The sequence below is a fragment of the Bufo gargarizans genome, chromosome 7 (assembly GCF_014858855.1).
Source record: "Bufo gargarizans isolate SCDJY-AF-19 chromosome 7, ASM1485885v1, whole genome shotgun sequence".
NCBI lineage: Eukaryota > Metazoa > Chordata > Amphibia > Anura > Bufonidae > Bufo > Bufo gargarizans.
The window spans coordinates 42,438,341-42,459,479 of NC_058086.1; the positions used below are offsets into that span (position 1 = coordinate 42,438,341).

The 21,139-nt window shown below is 43.7% G+C and overlaps 1 protein-coding gene across 6 annotated transcripts; it reads right to left on the reverse strand.

Annotated features, from left to right (window-relative positions):
- Positions 1 to 404: 404 nt before the first annotated feature.
- Positions 405 to 20,886, reverse strand: SRSF11 (serine and arginine rich splicing factor 11). 6 transcript variants are annotated; one of them, XM_044301069.1, is made up of 14 exons: positions 15,843 to 15,976; positions 11,826 to 11,889; positions 11,267 to 11,423; positions 8,435 to 8,551; positions 7,976 to 8,085; positions 6,650 to 6,742; positions 4,683 to 4,732; positions 4,425 to 4,552; positions 4,237 to 4,321; positions 3,709 to 3,834; positions 3,365 to 3,454; positions 3,113 to 3,208; positions 1,786 to 1,924; positions 405 to 1,677 (listed from the first exon to the last, which is right to left on the reverse strand). In XM_044301069.1, exons 7-14 carry the CDS (start codon positions 4,700 to 4,702, stop codon positions 1,480 to 1,482), a joined length of 882 nt encoding a protein of 293 aa, XP_044157004.1. In that variant the 5' UTR covers positions 4,703 to 4,732; positions 6,650 to 6,742; positions 7,976 to 8,085; positions 8,435 to 8,551; positions 11,267 to 11,423; positions 11,826 to 11,889; positions 15,843 to 15,976; the 3' UTR covers positions 405 to 1,479. The 6 variants fall into 6 exon arrangements, with proteins under 6 accessions (XP_044157004.1, XP_044157002.1, XP_044157001.1 ...); XM_044301067.1 differs by lacking the exons at positions 8,435 to 8,551; positions 11,267 to 11,423; positions 11,826 to 11,889 and adding an exon at positions 20,560 to 20,886 and having other exon boundaries at positions 3,113 to 3,202; XM_044301066.1 differs by lacking the exons at positions 8,435 to 8,551; positions 11,267 to 11,423; positions 11,826 to 11,889 and adding an exon at positions 20,560 to 20,886.
- Positions 20,887 to 21,139: the final 253 nt, after the last annotated feature.

Below are 21,139 nucleotides of genomic sequence, written 5' to 3' on the forward strand. Positions count from 1 at the left end.
TCTCCCACCGTAGACTTTAAAGGGGTTCTGCACTTTGTTTTAACTGATGATCTATCCTCTGGATAGATCATCAGCATCTGACCGGCAGGGGTTCAACACCCGGGACCCCCGCCGATCAGCTATTTGAGAAGGCAGTGGCGCCGCGGCCTTCTCACAGTTTACTGCTGGCCCAATTGACGTCACGACTAGTATCAACTAGCCTGGGTGGGGCTAAGCTCCATTCAAGTGAACAGAGCTTAGCCCCGCCCAGGCCAGTTGATACTAGTCGTGACGTCACTGGGCCAGCAGTAAACAGTGAGAAGGCCGTGGCGCCGCTGCCTTCTCAAACAGCTGATCGGCGGGGGTCCCGGGTGTCGGACCCGCGCCGGTCAGATACCGATGAGGATAGATCATCAGTTAAAACAAACTGTAGAACCCCTTTAATGCCATTTTAACTGTATATGAAGTCAGTGATTAACGGGGTTATCTGGGACATCAGGATATTGATGACTTATCCTGAGGATAGGTGCTAATATGCATCGGTGAGGCCTCAGTCCATGACCTTTCTGCAACTCTGACTGAGCTGCAATACCAAGAACAGCCACTTTACAACGTAAGGTGCAGTGCTTAGCACAGTATCAAGAGGCAGCCCCCCATTGATCAGATATTGGAGACCCAGCCTGAGGACAACTTATCAATATTCAATCCCACAAAATCCATTTTAGGGGGTCTGACTGTTGAGGCCTCCATCCAACCCTAAGAATGGGGGCCCCTGATGAGTTGCAGCCACACATCTGCAGTCACTGGGACATATGGACAGAGTAACACTCGCCCAGTCATCTCGGTCTTGAGCAGCCACTTTCCTTCTCAAGTTTACTGCTGGCCCCAGCAGTCGGAACCGACCAATGATTTACATGCAGTCAATATTACATTCAAGTCTATGATAGGAAACCCCTTTAACAGATCATCACAGTCTTGGAAAGGGAAAAAACAAAACAAAAAATCCAAGTCAGTTACATCTTTACTGAAGCATAAAGAAAGCCCACAGAATGGTGCTGTACGACGGCTAGCGATCTACCTACGTTAGGAGGAGTTTAAATTTCCCGCTGAGCGCACAGAAGACCATTAGTTGTGGACAGCCACGTTCTGGATATGATGAACTATTTGCAGTCTAGCACACGAGGAAACTGGGCATCTAAATAGCAAAATTATACAACATGCGAGGTGTAAGACGCATGCAACATATTTGTTAAGTTGCGTCACATTAAAGAATTGGGGTAGATTTATTTTTACAGTTTCTCTTTAAAACCACACAAGACAGGTTATCCACGTCAATGTTTCAGACAGACCCTTCAGTACAAATCTAATGACTTCTGTAGTTTTACATTCACCAATAAGTTCTGTGCTGCAGACGACCAAATTAGAACATTTTTAAATAGAAAATGAAAAAAAGAAAAAAAAAAGTTACATAGGAAGGAGCACTGGGGGAGGGGGAAGCGCTCAATCACTCATATCCATATCTTCCTCATGATGATCGTCACCGTTCACTTTGGAGTCCTTTGCGGATTCACCACTCGCCCTCTCTATTATGGCCTCCTCATCTAGCGGGGGGCTGGCCTCTGTCACCATATAATCTTCTCCCTTGTCCTTCTCACTGTCGTAACCCTGCTCCTCTTCATCGTAGTCTCGTGTCACCTGCTTTATTACATAGAAGGAACAGGCAGGTAAATCTTGGGGCCAGGGACAAGCAGATGATACCATACAGTCACTTGGAGCACAAGACTAAGAGTTTTCTGTCAAACTTACTTTCACATCTTTTTCGCTTTCTGATCTTCGCTCTCGTTCCTTCTCTTTGTCTTTGCTTTTCTTCTTTTTACTGGAAGATCTTTCTCTTTCATCTCTGTTCTTTTCTCTATCTTTGTCCTTCTTCTTTTCTTTTTTATGTCTAAAATGCAAATTTACCAGTCAGTTCAAAGCCAACAAATAGAGGCTGCTTCTGACCATCAAGGGAGGGATTACGCAACAGATACACAAGCACCTAAGCCGAGATCGCCCAAGACAGAGCCGCAGACAGTCCACAGACATAACAAAACTATTCAATCAATAAAATATAGGGGCAGACTATTGCAAATGCACCAGTTTTTTGGCACCAAAACTGCCGTGTATGCTTTGCACCACGTTTTCAAAGCTTTTTAAGCCTTGTCCGAACAGGGGGCGTGGCTTCGTGGAAAAGGGGGCATGGCCTATACACACCAACATTTGTGGTGTAAACTAGGCAATATGGTGCACGGACAGAATAGTATAAATACTACAAAACGATACTTTAAATCTATTAAAAGGTCCATACACCAGAATAGTAAATTTGTCTATTAAGATTGTGACACAGTGTAAAGTGCACCACTATCAGTAAGTCTTCACATTAAAAAAAAAAAAACATTCCCCTGCAAAAATCATTTTAAAGACCACTTTTATTTCTTTCCAAAACTTGTCCATTTCACTAAAAAGGCCTTCAAGGAGTTCCTTATTGATGACCTATCCTTAATACTGATCAATATCAGATTAGCAGGGGAAGGAGGGGGCAGTCTCAACTGGTATAAAGACGGAGTTAGGCGGGCGACAAATTGGGAATTGTTCGTTCCTTTATGATGACTGCCTGCTCGCCAGTGGAGGTGAAGTGCTGCATTTACATGCAGCGTTAACCTTCACTATATAGGGGGGCAGCGATGGCTATTGCAATACACTATTTATGGGCAGCAGAGTTCTGTTCACACAGCACAATTTACTGCCCAGAGAAGATGACTGACGTGTCTGCATGAAAGATGAATTCACTCGGACAAACTCATTCATCTGGTAACATGAAGCACCTTTACAAAGGCCGATTATCAAGAGTGTTTGTAGTAATGTTTCTTCCTGATAATCGGGCAGTGTAGACCCGCGGTAAATGGCAACCCATTTACAACCTCCCAGATTACTAGAGAATAAGCTGTAACCTGTACAGCTATGATGAAGTAGCAAGAGTTTCTCCATGTTAAAAAAAAAAAAAAAAAAAAAAAAAAGTTGGGTTACTGCTACAAATATAACACAGTAAAGCAGCAGGATTCAGTAGTACTTTTCCTGGTAAAAATATAATTACCTTCTAGGCGACGGGGTGCGAGATGCTTTCCTTTTTGGTGATCTCATTTTTTTAGGGGATCGAGATGCACTACGACTCTTCCTGCGCCTCCTGTCCCTTGAAAGGAAAGCAAAAAATAAATAAAAAATACAAATAAATGTAAAACCTACAAGAGGGTAGTATTATAGAAAAAGGCACAGAATGATCCAGCTGTGCAGTGATGGATAAGAATAGCTCAATGAATGAATGAAGTCTGTGCTAACAACACTGTACCTGCTTGCACTCCGGGACCGCCTGCTTGTGCTGTAGCTCTTGGGTGGGGTTTTGGATCGTTTTTTCTCTTTCTCTTCTCGCTTTTTATCTCTACAAGCAGTAAATTCAGAATTAGATTTTGCACTGATCTTGCCGAGTAGGTGTTGAGCGAACTTGTGTATTAAGTTCGGGTCATCGAAGAATCCAGTTATGGATTCCACTACCATGGACCTTAAGTTATGGTCTGTGGTAGCAGAATCCATAACGGGATTCATCAATAACCTGAACTTTAAACGCCGAGCTTAAAAACGCAAGTTCACTCAACAGTATTGGCGAATTTGCACAAGTGAAAATGACAATATTACCTGGATTTAGATCGAGTGCGGCGGCTTCTGTCCCTTGAGTGGGAGCGCCTTCTTCTTGGGCTCTTAGACCGCCGTCTGCTTCTAGACTTTGAATGAGATCTTCTTCTTGACCTACTTCTTGAACGTCTTTAAAGAAAAAAAATTACAAGAAGCCAATATGAAATGAAAGCTGACCACAAATGTCAAATGTACATTTAGGTAATCTGTTGGAACCTATTGTCATGGCAGTAAAAACACCTAGGGAGATAGTCAGGGAGAGGACGGCTACTATGAACATAGTGGCCATCACGTCCACCTAACTAAGCCCATAGCTGTAAGAAGGACTATAAGCCATATATAGCAAGCATCCTATAACAATGCTACGTTTGTGTACAGTAAAGATAGAAGGCAGGTCTGTATTTAGAAAGTTCAAAGATTTACAAGTGTAAAGAACAATTACATAAACATAATGCATCAGGGACCTAATGGGTGGTGCACTGGAGGAATTGTCTTATAAATCAGACAACTACATTAAGTGATATTTCTCACCTGTGCCTGGAGGATGAGGGTGTCCTCCTTCTCCTGGAATGGGAACGTGTCCTTGAACGTTTTTTTGATTTTTCATCCTTCTTATCTAAAAAGTGAAAAAAAAAAAAAAAAAAAGAAGATGTTAAAGTCAAAAGGTCAGTAAATGTACAAATCATTAGAATGAAAAATGTGATCAAGAAGCAACTCACCAGGTTCAATGGCAGCAGAAATCAAAGACTGGGCTTCCCGAACCCTCTTCATGGCTTCTTCAATATCTTTGTTAGAAGCATCAGATTTTAGACTTGGGGACACCAGCCCGGCCGTTACATGATTCAGTCTAGAGAGAAAAAAAAAAAAAAAAAAAAAAAAAAAAAAAAAAAAAAAAAAAAATCAAGGTTACTGCTCAGTCGAAACAGCTCAGGAATGCAAGTACTTAGTGTTATTTAGAAATCTAGAATATTACTTACTTAGGATCAACGGTGCTCATAAGTTTTAATAACTGGTCTGCTGCAAGAGACTAAAGAGAAGAGAAAATATTCAATTCATGAAATGGATGAAAGTTTAGAAAGCATAAAATTAGAGCTCAGGTCAGTCATCTTCCCCATTATTTCAATGCCCCACCTAGTTAGAGAAGATAGCCATGTATAAAGTCTCATGCAGACGTCCGTGGAACACTGTCCGTGAGATACAGGAGTGGAATTGCAGTAGCGCACGGCGTCATTGGTTGCTATGACGGCGTGCGCTTTGTGCCACTGCTGCTGTACAGTAATAAACTCGAATAGATCATACGAGTGCATTACTGTACTGTGTCGGCACAAAGCGCACGCTGTCATAGCAACCAATGACTGTTCGCTCCTGCAATGCCAGTCCGATATCTCACGGACCGTGTTCCACGGATGTCTGCATGAGGCTTTAGTGATTGTGGAAGACGCAGTGATGAAACCTCAGCTGTTTGTAGAAATTGGAGGCGTGGGAATCTTAAAACATAACTTTTGTACCCTTTCAGCTGTTTGTACCCTTTAAATTGCAATTGTGGACGACAATTCCATTACTTAGACTACTTTCACACCAGCGTTTTTGCTGGATCCGCTGTGGATCAGCAAAAATGCTTCCGTCATAATAATACAACAGTCTGCATCCGTTCTGAACGGATCCGGTTGTATTATCTCTAAAATAGCCAAGACGGATCAGTTTTCTTTTGTGTCCAAGAAAACGGATGCGCCACCATTGACTTACATGGTGTGTCATGATTGATCAGTTTTGGTCCGCACCACAGAGCGGACAGAAAAACGCTGCTTGCATGGAGTGGAATACATTCTGATACATTCCATTTCGTTCAGTTTTGACAATGAATGGGGACAAAACTGAAGCGTTTTCCCCCACTATTGAGATCCTATGACGGATCCCAATAGCGGAAAGGGAAAGCGCAATTGTGAAAGTCGCCTTACAATGACTTAATACTGCACATCTGCAAGATTCGGCAGTGCATGCTGGCGCAAATCTCATGTTCTGATGTGGCAGGAGATTTCTCAAATAGGATGAATACACCCCCATCACAGTACTTGGGATTTGACAACAAGTTGCAAAAGGCAATACGCTGGATTCCTTTAACCCCTTAAGGACACAGCCTTATTTCACCTTAAGGACCAGGCCATTTTTTGCAAATCTGACCAGTGTCACTTTAAGTGCTGATAACTTTAAAATGCTTTGACTTATCCAGGCCATTCTGAGAGTTTTTTCGTCACATATTGTACTTCATGACACTGGTAAAATTTGTAAAAAAAAAAAAAAAAAAAAAAGTCATTTTTATTTATAAAAAAAATAAAATAAAAAAATAATAAAATTTTTTTATTTTTATTTCCACCACTCTGCAGATTCCGCTCTTCCTGCACTCTCTGCTCCCTCCCTGTGGTTTGTCTAGAGATAGGAGAACTCACTTTTTTCTGGGCGATCTGTACGTTTTATTGATACCATTTTGGAGTGTGACTTTTTGATCACTTTTAGTCAATTTTTTGGGGGAAGGTAAAGCGACGAAAAAGCGGCCAAGCAATTTAGATTTTTAAAAATCTGTTTCCATTGTAGTCGTTTTTAAACCCCCCCCCCCCCCCCCTTTTCCTTTATGTCCCCCTAACAAGTGATCAACTGATCACTTCTCCTATAGACTGTGGGAGCTCCATTACGTGTCTACGGAGTCCTGCCACAGGTAGGTCTCCGTGAAAACTATTGCTGTGGTAGCCTCAGATCCTTCAGAGGTACTGATGCTACCACAGTGAACCAATTGCTCCCCCGTGGGCAACATCTTTAAAGGCTCTGCACGGGTCGGGAAGGGGTTAAAGTCAGTTCTTACAAGTTAAAAAAAAAAAAGTGACCTGAATATGTTTCTATACAAAAGGTAAAAGGATTAATTATCTACAAACAGTCAATTGTTTGATACCTGGGAGTTTAGGTTGGCGCCAGGAAGAGTAAGAGCTGCAAGTGTAGGATCCAGTGTAGGAGCTCCCAGAGCAGAGAGCGGTACAGCACCAATCTATTGATATGCAAACAGCATACATATTAGGAGATGTAGAAAGTTATTCAAAAGATGTTAACCCCTTAAAGGGGTTCTGCACTTTGTTTAAAATGATTATCTATCCTCTGGATAGAGCATAAGCATCTGATCGGCGGAGGTCAGATACCCAGGACACCTGCCGATCAGCTGTTTAAGAAGGCAGTGGCGCTCCAGCAGCGTCGCGGCCTTCTCACTATTTACCGCAGGCCCAGTGACGTCACGACTAGTATCACTGGCCTGGACTAAACTCCATTGAAGTAAACAGAGCTTAGCCACACCCAGGCCAGTTGATACTAGTCGTGACGTCACTGGGCCTGCGATAAACAGTGAGAAGGCCACAGTGCTATTGCCAGCGATGCTGCCTTCTCAAACAGCTGATCGGCAGTGTCGCTGGCAATAGCACCGTGGCCTTCTCACTGTTTATCGCAGGCCCAGTGACGTCACGACTAGTATCAACTGGCCTGGGTGTGGCTAAGCTCTGTTTACTTCAATGGAGTTTAGTCCAGGCCAGTGATACTAGTCGTGACGTCACTGGGCCTGCGGTAAACAGTGAGAAGGCCGCGACGCTGCTGGAGTCCTGGGTATCTGACCTCCGCCGATCAGATGCTTATGATCTATCCAGAGGTTAGATCATCATTTTAAACAAAGTGCAGAACCTCTTTAAGATATTAGTCCAAATGCTCAACATGATCAAAACAAACAAAGAGCCAAATAATGCTCAAATAACCAATTCCCTGTCAGTCTCTGCATCCTGTGGCCTCCCATAATGGCATTTTGACACTTACATGTGAATGCTGCACATCACGGAATGTATAGACTGACAAATGACTCAGAGCAGGTATTTGCATTTTATAGAGAGATGGGAACCAAACTTATTCTGAAAATGAAGAGGTCATGGTGCAGAACAACTCTCCACTCAAGTAAATGTGGCCATTCTGCAATTGCCTGTAGAGCTGCTCTAGAAGGAGATGCAGCACTAAATCAGTACTGCGTTCCCTTCATTCTCAGCAATGCTGGGGCTCCCAGGTCAAACTTCCATCGATAAAAAAAAATGATGGCGTATTGTAGACTTTATAAGAGAATACCACTTTAAAAAGATTAACAATAACAAAATACATGCTGCAAGGATATTGATATTACAGACTAAATTAAACCAACACAGAATAAATAAAGTGTAGTCTCGATTTGGCAAAGCATGATTTTTGCACTCACCTGACCCAGTGGATTGGGAGTAGGCAGAAGTCCACCGCCAGGAAGCAGACCTGTGACTGCATTTGCTGGGGCCACAAGTGTCAGGGCTTTAGCCTCATCAGGAATTATTCCTATAGAAAAAACAAATCTGCATTAGGGACTGCATCAAAAAGAATAAAAAAACAAAAAAAAAAACAAAAAAAAAAAACACACACACCCACAAAATACATAAACAAATAGAAAATTCAATAAAATAAAACGAACACCCAGAAAAACTGCCTCTGATCCACCACTTGAACTTGCTGAAACACTTTATCTGACTGCCACATTCTAAGCTCTACTGTTTACCATTAAAATGCAGAGAAATCATTTGACTTGAATTTTTTTTTTCTACATACGGTTAAGAGATTCTAGATTAAGAAAATAGATACTGCACAATACACACTTTTTTTTGTGTTAACACTGCCAAGATTTCATCACCTGTACTCGATTTTTAATTCATGAACCAAACGTAAGCAAGCACAGTCGGCTCTCCGGGGGAGTGCTCTCAACTTTCAAAAGCTGTTTAATGAACAACGACTCGTGTCGGCTGCTTCACTATAAAGCACACAGAAAATCAAGATACACAAGACAAAAAAAAAGTTGATTTAGGAGTTAATCATATGGAACAGTTCACTAACTCTTTTAGCATACCTACCCATAGAGTGGTGTCTAAGTAAGAGGTTGTAATGAGGTGTGGAAGAAGTGTCTGAGAGTTTAGGATACGGCCAGTTGTCAGCACTTTTCCTTACCTGAGCAGCGGCGCCTAGAGCAAAGACTGGAGAACGCCACAATGTACTGTAGCCCGTTCAAATCTACAAGTCTTCCCCAAATGAAGGCAACCATTTATGCTGCCTGAACTGCCGATATCAACTCGCTGGTGCCTTAAAGGGGCTGTCTGGGTGTTGCAGAGAATGTTATAAGATAAGCCCTCCAGTGCAGATGCTCCAAACTAGACTGATTTTCCTGGAGCAATGATCAATGGCCTCAGCATGGATGCCTGCATGTATGGCATGCGACTGCTGACACCAATGATTGGCTGCAGATGTTAAATGGGTTTTCCAGGTCATCAATATCAGATCAGCAGGGGTCCGACACCCCCCACCCATCAGCTGGTTGAAGAGAAAGCCTTGTGCCATACGAGCGATGCCTTCTCTTCGTTTACCTGCTCGCCGTTGACATTGCTGCAGTGATCAGTGTAATTACAAGCCGTCCCATTCACTTCTATGGGACAGCTCTGCATTATACATTTGAATAGGAAGGAGCCGTCCCCACTGAAGTGAATACGGCGGCTTGTAATTACACTGATCACCGCTGCGCTGTTGATGGCGAACAGGTAAACAATGCAGAGAAAGCAGCACTTGCAAAGCACGCCGCCTTTTCTTCAAACTGCTGATCGGTGAGGGTGTCAGACCCCCACCAATCTGATATTGACAACCTATCCTGAGGATAGGTCATCCATATTAAAATCCCAGAAAACCCCTTTTACTGGGCATAGGGTACGTCATTGCCCCAAAGAACATGAAGACCAGTGGGGATCTCCGGAGTGGCAAGGTATTTAACAGGTGGGTAATTTTTTCCCCCCAGCAGTTAATTTTGCAGACAACACCTTTAAGTCACGTGGCATTAATTACTGTACATATTCTGATCAAATAGCAAACAATGTTCCATAGTTTGATGTAAATGAGGTGAATACAATGGACCTCTAACTTACCAATAATCTGCAAAGTTCCACCCAATATTTTAACAAAAACAGCAGCAGTGACATCTGAGCCGCAATGAGCCTCCAATTCTGCCCATTGCAGCCAAAATGTATGTATCTGGATATTTTGTGTGTGTGTGTGTGTGTGTGTGGGGGGGGGGGGGGGAGGTTTGGTGCCTTGGATACCTTCTTGTTTTGATTACTTGCTAATAGTCATTACGTTAAAGTTAAACCATTGTAAAAGATTTCTGTCAGAGGATTGTCTAATCACTGAAAACAAACCCTCTAACACTCACTGTGAGCCTGGATAGACACCCAACAAATAGCCCATTATACCAGGGGAAGTGACTGATAGGAAGAAGGCCTGTCATGGTAATACATGGAGGACCCTAGTCTATCAGAGCCACCTTGGCTAAGAGGTCCAGTAGGACACATGGACAAGGGTTCTCCTCATGGGACAACCATGTTAAGAGAAAGTTAACTCTTTTGCGTGGGCTGCTAGGCGGCTGTCTACTAGTGGACTATTGAGTACAGCCAAGATCAATGGTATTAATACAAGCTCTGTATGTGTACATTAAAAAATAAAAATAAAAAAATCATAAAAAGGTGAGAGTCCGGGCAGGACTGTATGCAGACACTATCTGCATATACAGGTACAGGATGCTCTGCATGGACTAAACACATGCAAGCAGGCCAGACAGTCACAGAAAGTAGCTTGTATGGACAAGCCTTTAAGGGTGGGAAGTAGACAATGAAATGCCTCCTCCACTAAGGAGCTGCCCCATGTTTGGCATTCAGACCCAATTTCGGCTGTATTAAAAAATAAAAAAAATAGATTACTCCTTTAAGTTGCAATGAGGTATATTAAAAGGGTTGGCCTACCTGGGATACTGATGGCATATCACTAGGACATGTCATTTATGTCAGATAGGGGCAGGTCCCACTTCCCACCATCTAGAGAGCAGAGGGACTCTGAAGTCAAGAGAGCATTGTGCATGCGCGGTATACTCTTTCATAGCCATGGGAGTTTCGAAAAGCGCGCTCAGCTATATTCGGCAGTCCCATGGCAGTGCATGGAGAGCATGCCACGCACGCACGCACGCACGCACTGGCCTCTTCCTTATTCACTGCTACGGGACTACTGTAAATAGTCAGCTAGTGCTCAGCTATTTTCAGAACTCCCATTGCGGTAAACAGAGTGTGGCTGCGCATGGACTTCGGGGGTCCCGTTCTGAAGATGGGAACGGGATTTAGACTTGGCAGGCGCACCGATTGCATCTCTAGCAATATGACATCAATGTGCCAGATGGGAATAACCCTTAAATTCAGACAACAAAATGGTTTCCTCCTTTTTAGAGAAGACTGATACTTTATTTATTTTTTTATTTACCAGGAGCGTCCGTGAAAGCTACACTACAGCTATTCTTAAGAAAAAAGGATTTGTCAGTCCAAAGCTCCAACCCAAAAAAAATTAAATAAAAATCAGATCGTGAGCAAATCAAAGAAATGAAAGAAATCAAAAGAGTAAACCAAACAAAAAAACTACATTGTAACTATAGATTTGCAAATACCAGTAATCTGTCTTGGCTTAACAAAGTGCATGTCAGCATAAAACATACAACATGTACAGGGCACTTAAGAGAAACTGGACAAGCTGGAGAAGAAAACGGTTGAGTGGTATTTTCAGCAGGGCCTGGTAAATAGTTCAGGCTGAACCAGGGAAAAGAACTGTAAAACACAACAACAAAAAAGAAAAACCACTGTTAAATAAAGATCATGGTTCCTTCCTCCTAAGCTGTGAGCTGTAGATGTTAAGCAAATAGATATTACACTGCAAGCGGCAGAGAGCCGATTTCGGAGGAAGGGGGAGGGAGTTGGAGAACTGTGTGGCCTCTAGACGTCTCAAACATTGCATATGCCTATGGTAGAACTCACGGGGCCATCATGCATATGGCCGGGGTAAACCAAATTGGTCAGAAGAAATAGAAAAATAAAATAAAATATAGGAATATAGGAGGCTCTTATCGAGACAGCATCTAACAAATCATGCACTGGATTATCCAGTTTAGATTTAAAACAATTTTAAATAAAAATAAAAAATTTAAATTAAAAAGCAATGAGGACCCTCACCAGGTATTTTTCATGCGTCATGGTCTATATTTTTACACTGCCGCTTTGTTAGAACCATGAAATACTGCGTGGATATGTTGAAATGAAAAGAAACAAAAAAGAAACAGACAAAAGAAACAAACATTAACCAGTACGCCTACAGAAAACTGCCCAGCAAACCCACAGCTGCTACATCGAGTCCCACCCCTCCAAGCAACACACCAAATGAGAGTGAATATGGCAGAGCTGCGCTGAGATCCAACGTTGTGTCAGCCGCGAAGGGCAGAGACTCCACCCACTCACGGTGAACACTGGGAGCACAATTTTAAAGCTAATAGTTAGGCTTTGTTCACATCACCGCTATTTTCCGTTCTTCTTTTCAGCTAAGTGCCAGATTCGGCACATAACTGACATGAACGGAACCTATCAGAGCCCCTCAACTACAATGGGATCTGTTCGGTTTCCATTAGGGAAAACACTTCGCACCCTTTGGGGGTCCATTCACACATCCGCAATTTTTCGGAACAGGTGCGGAACCACCATTCATTTTCAATGGGGCCGGAATGTGCTGTAAAAACATCGGCATTTGGGGGATCCACAAAAAAAAAAAAAAATAGAACATGCCCTATTGCGGACATGAAAAGGCATTTTCTGAGAGTGCCGGCAATGTGCGGTCCACAAAATGCGGAACGCACATTGCCAGTGTACGTGTTTTGCAGATCCGCAAAACACATATGGACGCGTGAATTGACCTTTACCTTCAAAGCTGTGCGACCACTGGCTGCCATGGGTGGTTGGAGTTTCATCCGCAAGCAGCTACAGCAAAGTTAGAACACGGCTTAGAGACTGGAGTCATCAGTGCTCTCCAACTTGTGGCAACACTACAACTACAAGCATTTCCTAAGAACCCCAGCCATTCAGAGCATGCCGGGAGTCAAAGCCCTTTTACACAGGCCGATGTTTGCACAAAAGTTTGCTCCCGATCACTGACTTATTTAACATGACCAGCAATCAGCCGACAAGCAAAAATTTGTACTAGTGTTTCTTCCCATACAATATCAAGATTGCCCTGTTTAGGTGCACTAAATGAGCGCTGAATCAGCTTGCTATAGCATCAAACTACCCCGATTTACAGGCAGATTATCGGCCCCTGTAAAAGGGCCTTTAGCTGTGCAACTACTGGTTGGAGACCACCGAGTTATACTAGAAGCTTAATTAACACAATGGTGAATTGTAAGGCTGGGCTGACATCTATGCTGTGAACTCTGGCAGTCTGCTGTGGCAGAGGAACAAACTGCTGCAGCTCACTGTATCTGGCATAGCTGGATACCGCTGTGCCCTGCTGGATCCCCAGTCACTGTAAAGGGATCTGGCCAATTTGCTGCATATGTTGGCTTTTGGTCTGACAATAAGTGCTATGTGCAGGATTTTTTTGTCCAGCATATATGCCAGATACAGTGAATTCCAGCAGTCTTTTACTCCGCCGGAACAGACTGCTGGAGTTCACCGCACATATGTGAACACAGCCTAACACATTAAGTGAGCAAATACCCAGTGGTCTGAACAGAGATGAGTGAATTCATTTGCCTTGTGAATTGGTCTGTCCATTGTATGCAAAATGCATTGTATCAGCCAGCTGATGGACTCGCTCATCTCTAGGTCTGAATAGTCCAGTAATAACCGTAATAATCATAAAAATATATGCAGCACCGATTGCCATTACTAAAGGAAATGCATTTATTTGTCTTGTTTCAACCTTTCTTTAGAGAAATAAAGACTATGTATGCACGGGTTGGCAGGATTACATTGCAGATCTGGGGGACTATGCTGCTCGGCTGTCATACCTGATGTCAGCAATCATTTCAGTGACAGTATCTTAACCCTGCGCATAACACGTGGCCAGTAAGGATTACATTTATGGAGTTTCTATTTTAACGTGTGCTCAAAAGGGCCAAGGGCACATTTCAGTGTTCTCCACTTCCATTCTTTCCATGAAACCTGAGAGTCAAACCTCCGTCTAATATGACAAAGACGGATGTGGATTTCAGAATCGGAGGATTTTGTAATATTACCTTTACATGGTGCTTACTAACCATGAACTGAAATCCACTGGTAAAATTTGTTTCCAACTGGGATGTGAAAGATGTCTCATGATTTTTCTCCACATTTTCAGTTGATACAAACACATAATGCAATATTTATACATTGTATTTTCCTATATCCACAAGATATAATTTACCTATACACTGAGAATACATATATTAAATACATTTATGAACCTGGAGCAGTGGAAGAACAGCTGATGGATTTATGTCCAAGTCCTTTTTTTTTCCACTACAGCAAAAACACCATATGAGAAAATTTCCAAACCGTATATGATCTCATGATCTTTTCTTGGTGGGTATAAAAACTACACGGACAGAATGTATTTGCTAGTTTCAGGTTCTCTTCCAGCTGTTAGAAGCCTTTTAGAAGTGTTTTCCCCACTCCTCCATTATATGTCATTTTAAGTTTCATTTTAACTATATTCTACAATTTGAGCCAAGTACTGCATCTATAGAGAAGGTGTAGTAAGGAGGAGCTGGTATAAAACCTGCTCAAATTAACAAAAGATCAGTAGGTTGCATATGGCATCACCCACTAAAAGTATTACCATCTTATGGAGGGAAGTCTAACCTCTGAGATCCACGCCAATCCTGAGAATGAAGAGGCCACAGCAATGGTTTAGCACCGCTTGGCTCCATTCAAGTCAACAGGGCTGGACAGTTCGCTGCTGTGCAGGGAAATCTTAAAATGTGAGTGCGCTAATTCATTCTCAGGATCATTGGGGGTCCCAGAAGTCAGGCCCCCACTGATCTTTAAAAGGTAGCGTAAACCTTCAAAAGGGGCGTCAAGCACCAACAGCTCATTCACATAGCTGTACTTATTCCCGTCTCCAAACCCCCCAATTAAAATACAAAGCAAGAATCCCAACCAAAGGGAGAAACCCTGAAGAAAGAAAACTAATATATACATGAATATGGAGCAATAAATACCACTGTGTGAATGAGTTTAGAGCTGACATTATTGTCACGCATCTCAACCACAAGTGCCGCTATATTCCATGGAGGGTATACATACAACTAGATTTCTGCCCTCCTCACCCATGGACGCACTTTATGTACTCAAAGCCATGACTGACTAATCTAATGTAGAAATGTAATGCTAATAAAACATCTAAAATGTCAACATCCCCCCCCCCCCAAAAAATAATAGTCCACATGATCACAGTGATACCTATTCAGGCTACTAAAAGTGCCTCCGCTGCAAAGAAAACTGAACAAGTCAAAGGAGAACAATTCCCCCAATCATGTGAGATACAGAGAAAAACATCTAAACTAACATGCCCAATAATAAAACAAAAAAATACCAAAACATAAAGCCATACATGTAGGTGTAAAGAAAGAGCACGTCAGTAACGAGTAGTTACACCATGAAAAACACTTGGGGACGCGAGTGCTTGCTGGCGTCTAGTTAATGTCTACAATCCCCTGAAGCAGAAGAGGACCCAGTTTTTTCTGCCATCAGGAAGGGCTTTGCAAATGCCTTCTCCACTACAAAAATCACACACACAAATAACAGAGAAGAGAGTTTATTATTTTGCAAATACTGTGAGGAATAAAAGGATGCAAAAAAAAATTGAAAGGGAGAGAGGAGAATTAAATGCCCTATTGCCCATTCTGCACCTTGAAGAGTCACAGACTTACACATACACCACTACTGATCCGTGGTACACCCAACCCATCTGCTTCTTGTCACTGCAGACTGGGCATATTAAGCAGGGATCTCTACAGGACTGCAATGAAGGAATATACAGCAAAAAACATGAGTATGAATATAGAATTTGACTAGTGGGAGTTACATCGCTCATGGTATACCAGGGATCACCAGTAACAACACAGAGGCTGAAGCATGCAGACTGAGCTCACTCAGAAATTAGAAAAGACATCCCTCTACCTCTTTTGTGTAGCAAGATAAATAAGCGAGCAGTGTACTAACCTTCTGCGTATGGCACCACGATCAACGCTCTGTCCACGAACACTGTGTTGGTCAAGTGCTGAGCGACCACGGCAGAGTCTGGATCATGGAACTTTACAAAACAGACACGAGATGTTACAGGCAAAGGAGAATCACTAAAAAAGGAAAAGGAAAAACCAAGGTGAATGCATGATCATAGCAGTCTGTCAGAGGGGAGTTAAAAAGAAAAGAGGCACTTTGGATGTAACACACGAGGCATCCGCTCCCAATAACAGGGCGATCTGTGGCACATTACTCACCTTCCGGCACAGACTCGCACCTCACAAACCACACAGGGCATTTCAAAAGGAAAATGTTCATGAGAAAGCACACCAGAGACAGTTCTAGATTGACAGGACAGACCTACAGAGCAGCGACTGTGCCATACACACTATTTGTAAGGTTGAAGGGCACACAAAGCCTCTGTGGTCAAACCCCAGGATCCAGGTGACACTGCACCAAAACAACTTCCCACCAATCAAATGTTTTAAATCCTGTTTGTGTGAATAGTCGGCGAAGACATTAACATCTAGGTTGATGAACACATGGGTTGTTGCACAATCTCGCCATTTCACACACATCTACTTTGCATCATGACAAACACTTCACTTTGCGGGAAAGTTATTACAATCTACAGTAATAAGAAAAAGAAAAGCGCTGAATATCTAAGAATCCACGTGCGCTGAGGCACATGCAGAATATTAAAGAAAGGCTGTCAGCACGAGTTCTGACTGAAGCTTCTTTAACACAATAAATCTTATAAATCGACGTTGCAGGCTTGGCAGCAGTGAACAGCAGGCACGGGCATTGCTGGAACAGACTGCCTGACTGGCACAGAAGCCCTCTATTCGCCAACACTGTACCTCCCGTCATACTGACAGCTTACATTGTGACCAAAACAAATTCAGCGCCTATAGCTTCAACTTATAGGACTATTCCAGAATAAGACATAACCGGAGGGCTCCAACTGAAATTCTCAGAGGTCCAGGTGGTGGAGCCAATACCCCTTTAACCTGTCGCCACAGAAGGCAGTCTGCCGACAGCATGTTACAGGGAAGAAGGAGCTGAGCAGATCATTTTGAGGGAAAGGTTCAGGAAAACGTCTGACTTTTACACTAATGGGGTTGCCCAGGATTAGAAAAACATGGCTGTCTTCTTCCAAAAACAGCATCACCTCTGTGTTCAATATTGCAGCTTTGCCCCAGTGACTCCAGCGGAGTTGGGCTGCAACCCCAGACATAACCCATGGACAGTGGCGGTGCTTTCTTTTGGAAGACAGACACGTTTTTCTAATCCAGGACAACCCCCAGGTTTCTGCTTTTCTGATTTGTTGTACATGGGGCTGTCCTATCAGCGACTGACATCCATCCATATACACACAAGGAATGCTATAAATAACTGAAAACAGCCGAACCAACGACTGTTGAGCTCAGAAAGAGGAGAGATTTAAAAGTATAACATTTCCAGTTTTTACCTACAAAACTATATAGCAATCTGTGCAGCTCCTCCTGCTCGGTGACATGCGCCCGCAGATTGCACTGCATTTCCCAGGCACAGCTTATACACACACCTAATAATTGTATAGAATTGAGATACCACAAATGCCACATGTATGGCAGCACATGTATCTATGTGACATTGCATCAATCTAGTACATGAAGAACCACTGCCAGTGCCCAGTCACAATGGAAGGCTGCCCGGCTTACATGTTGGCAGAACACACAGTACGAGACATCTGTGGATTGAGGACACAACGATGGGTTAATACATTACTACTGTTACCAAGGACACAACGATTCCACACGGTAATGTACTGGGAAGTCCTTGTACAATATATGCCACTGTAGTCATACAGGGAAGCAGAAAGCTGTAGTGGCCGTGCCAGGTTACATTCACCCGACCGGGATCTTAGCTGCTGTAACCTAGCACGGCCATTACAGTGGATACAGCTTTCTGTTTCTGGATACGTCCGTGGTGGCGTTACCAGCACCTGCCAAAAACAGTTCATCAGTACCCCCCACCAATCTCATACTGATTACCTATTTGGAGGTCAGGCCATCAATAAATGGAAACCTTTAAAAGTGGCCACACACACACACAGTGAGGGGCCTCTGGACACTCCCTATAACAATGTTAGATTTCAACTGACCCATTCTTTTGTTCTCCATTAAATCTGTTTCCTCTCCCCATACAGGACACACGCATGCTCAGCCGTGGAAGGACGAGTCAGATATTTAAAGAGGACCTGTCCTCTCCTAACATGAGTTTTAGTAAGGGTACTTTCACACTTGCGTTGCTTGATTCCGGCAGGCAGTTCCGTTGCCTGAACTGACTGCCTGATCAGGCAAATTGTATGCAAACGGATGTCATTTTTTCTGACTGATCAGGCATTTTTCAGACTGATCAGGATCCTGATCAGTCAGAAAAATGCCTGATCAGTCAGAAAAATGCATTGCAATACCGGATCCGTTTTTCCGGTGTCATCAGGCAAAACGGATCCGTTTTTTTTTTTTTTTTTTTTCATTTTTAAAGGTCTGCGCATGCGCAGACCGGAAAAACGGATCCGGCATTTTGAATGCCGGATCCGGCACTAATACATTCCTATGGAAAAAAATGCCGGATCCGGCATTCAGGCAAGTCTTCAGTTTTTTTCGCCGGAGATAAACCCGTAGCATGCTACGGTTTTCTCTTTTGCCTGATCAGTCAAAACGACTGAACTGAAGACATCCTGATGCAAACTGAATGGATTACTCTCCATTCAGAATGCATGGGGATATGCCTGATCAGTTATTTTCCGGTATAGAGCCCCTGTGACGGAACTCTATGCCGGAAAAGAAAAACGCAAGTGTGAAAGTACCCTAACAATTTGCATTCCCCATGTAATAATTCTAGAGCATCTGTTCTCATCACTATGTTGTGTCATTCCTGTATTATTCCTGCCAGAAGTTTACAAATTGCCAGCAACCTGCAGTAAAGGGTACTGCTGGGTGTTACCAGTAGCGGGTATGTCTGACTGTCCAATCAGTGCTGCCCTTGTCAGACTGCAGGGACACACCTCAACTGGTAACACCCATCTGTACCTTTACTGCAAGCTGCTGACAATTCATTCATAACGTCTCGTAGAAATAACAAAGGACTGGTACAACAGTCCTAAGAATAAATGCTCCAAAATCATTATTATATGGAAATTCAGGTCGTTACTACAACAGACATGTCAGGAGAGGGGACGGGTGCTCTTTAATGTGTACTGGCAGCCTAAGAAAACACTCTGATTACTCCATGTGGGAAACTCCGCACCAACTAAGGGGGGAAAAAAAACACCCGGCAGATAAACCCGTCCCACAAACCGTGTAAGTAATTTGTCTGTACCCATAACACACGAGTGTTAATTACTTGCTGACAAGACTGTAGCCGTGAAAAGGGCTCCTCCAGGATCACAATACTAAAAGGTACATGCACACGTCCAGGATTCAGGTGCAGAAAATCCGCATCAATTGGTGCGGATTTTACTAAGTGAATGAAGAAAATCCGGTCAGGAAAAATAAAAATGTTAGAATCCGCAACGCAAGCCGAAATCCGTACAAAAAAATAAATAAATAAATCAGCATTGAGAATTTCAAATTCTCATAGATTACAATGTACATGACCGATGGTGCGGATTTTCCGCACGCAATCCTGATCGTGGGCATTTAGCCTTAGGCTACGTTCACACTTGCGTTGAACTTTTCCAGCATTGAGTTCCGTCCTCGGGGCTTAGTACCGGAAAAAAGAACTGATCAGTTTTATCTTAATGTATTCTGAACGGAGAGCAATCCGTTCAGGATGCATCAGTTCAGTTCTTCTTACGTATTTTTTTTGGGCCGGAGAAAATACCGCAGCATGCTGCAGTTATCTCTCCGGCCAAAAATACTGAACGCTTGCTGGAATGCCGCATTCGTTCTTCCAGTCCGCACATGCGCAGACTTTTAAAAATGTTGGGGGGGGGGGGGGGGGAATACCGGATCCATTTTTCCGGATGACAACAAGAAAGACGGATGCGGCTTTGCAATGCATTTGTCAGACGGATCTGCATTCGTTTGCGTCCGGATTTACGGAATCCTCTGCCACAAGTGAGAGAGTAGCCTTAGGCCTCATGCACATGACTGTTAGTCAGCCATTCCGTGCATTGGGGACCGCCGAGGCCCGTATATTGCAGAGCTGCTGTTTACGGGCACGTCCGTGTGCATGAGCCCTTATTCACACGGTCCGTGTTTGGTCAGAGATTTCCATCAGTGACTGAGACAAAACCAGGAGTGGGGCCTCCACCGAGGTGACCCCCCATACACAGCGTATTGTCAGCCGAATCGGCCAAGGCTGTGAACTGAGCGCCACATAGTGCTGCAAGGTGTTTGCCACAAATTTCTAAAAAAGTGCCATTTCTGCCTAAACAAAATTACATTTCCAAAGAAAAATCCTATCAGGGTTCGTCCAGGAAAACGTATCAGCAATGGCCACAACTAAGGGACTACAAATACCAGAAAACCCTCCAGTGGTCACCCAGAATACCACGGAGAGCGGGATTTACCTCAGGGAGGGGGCAGCCGCCCGCCCGGTACCCGCTCAGCATCGCCCCAGCCTGTGTGGTAAATCTGCCGGCCGCCATTTTGTCCCTCGCCATGTTCTCCCCTCATCCGCTCGGCGCTGCGCTCACGTTACTTACTCTGGCGGGAAGAGCCTCAGGTCGTCGATTTTGCCCAGGAACCCGAAGAGGGTTTTCATCTGCTCGGTGCTGGCGCTCGGGGACACGTTCGTCACCTGGATCACGTCTGTGGTGGAAGTCATTTTCCGAGCCTCCTGCTTTAACACATTAAATACGGAAACAAAACAAAAAAAACAGAGGAACACACAGGATTAGTAATCTGAGGACGAGTCTGTCGGGGTCCCCGGCGGGAGGGGGCGGCCGGTCACAGCGCTGACAACGGAGCCGCCGCCATGAAACTACTACAAGGAGCTGACTGGGCCGCACTATCCCACAATGCAGCGCGCGCGCCTGCGCACTGCCAGCCTCTCACCTAGCCACACCCACAGTCCCTCCTAGGCCACAGCCCAGTCCTTCTAAACCACGCCCCTCCCGACCTGCAGCCATCCCCTCAAATCATACAGTAGTGCCGCGTGTTGTGTTCACATTGGATTGTAGTGTATTCAGACAGTGCGGTGGTGCCGCGGTTTAAGTCTGAATATAGCGATCATGTAATTCTTCATCGCAGCCGCTATTTATTGCAGCATAGCAGATAGTTCTG

Coding starts and splice junctions, on each gene's coding strand:
- SRSF11 (XM_044301066.1), bottom strand. CDS start 20,681: ATGACTTCCACCACAGACGTGATCCAGGTGACGAACGTGTCCCCGAGC. Junction 4,733..6,649: donor GCGCCAACCTAAACTCCCAG/GTATCAAACAAT, acceptor TCTTCTCTTTAG/TCTCTTGCAGCAGACCAGTT. Junction 1,678..1,785: donor AAAGCGAAAAAGATGTGAAA/GTAAGTTTGACA, acceptor TATGTAATAAAG/CAGGTGACACGAGACTACGA.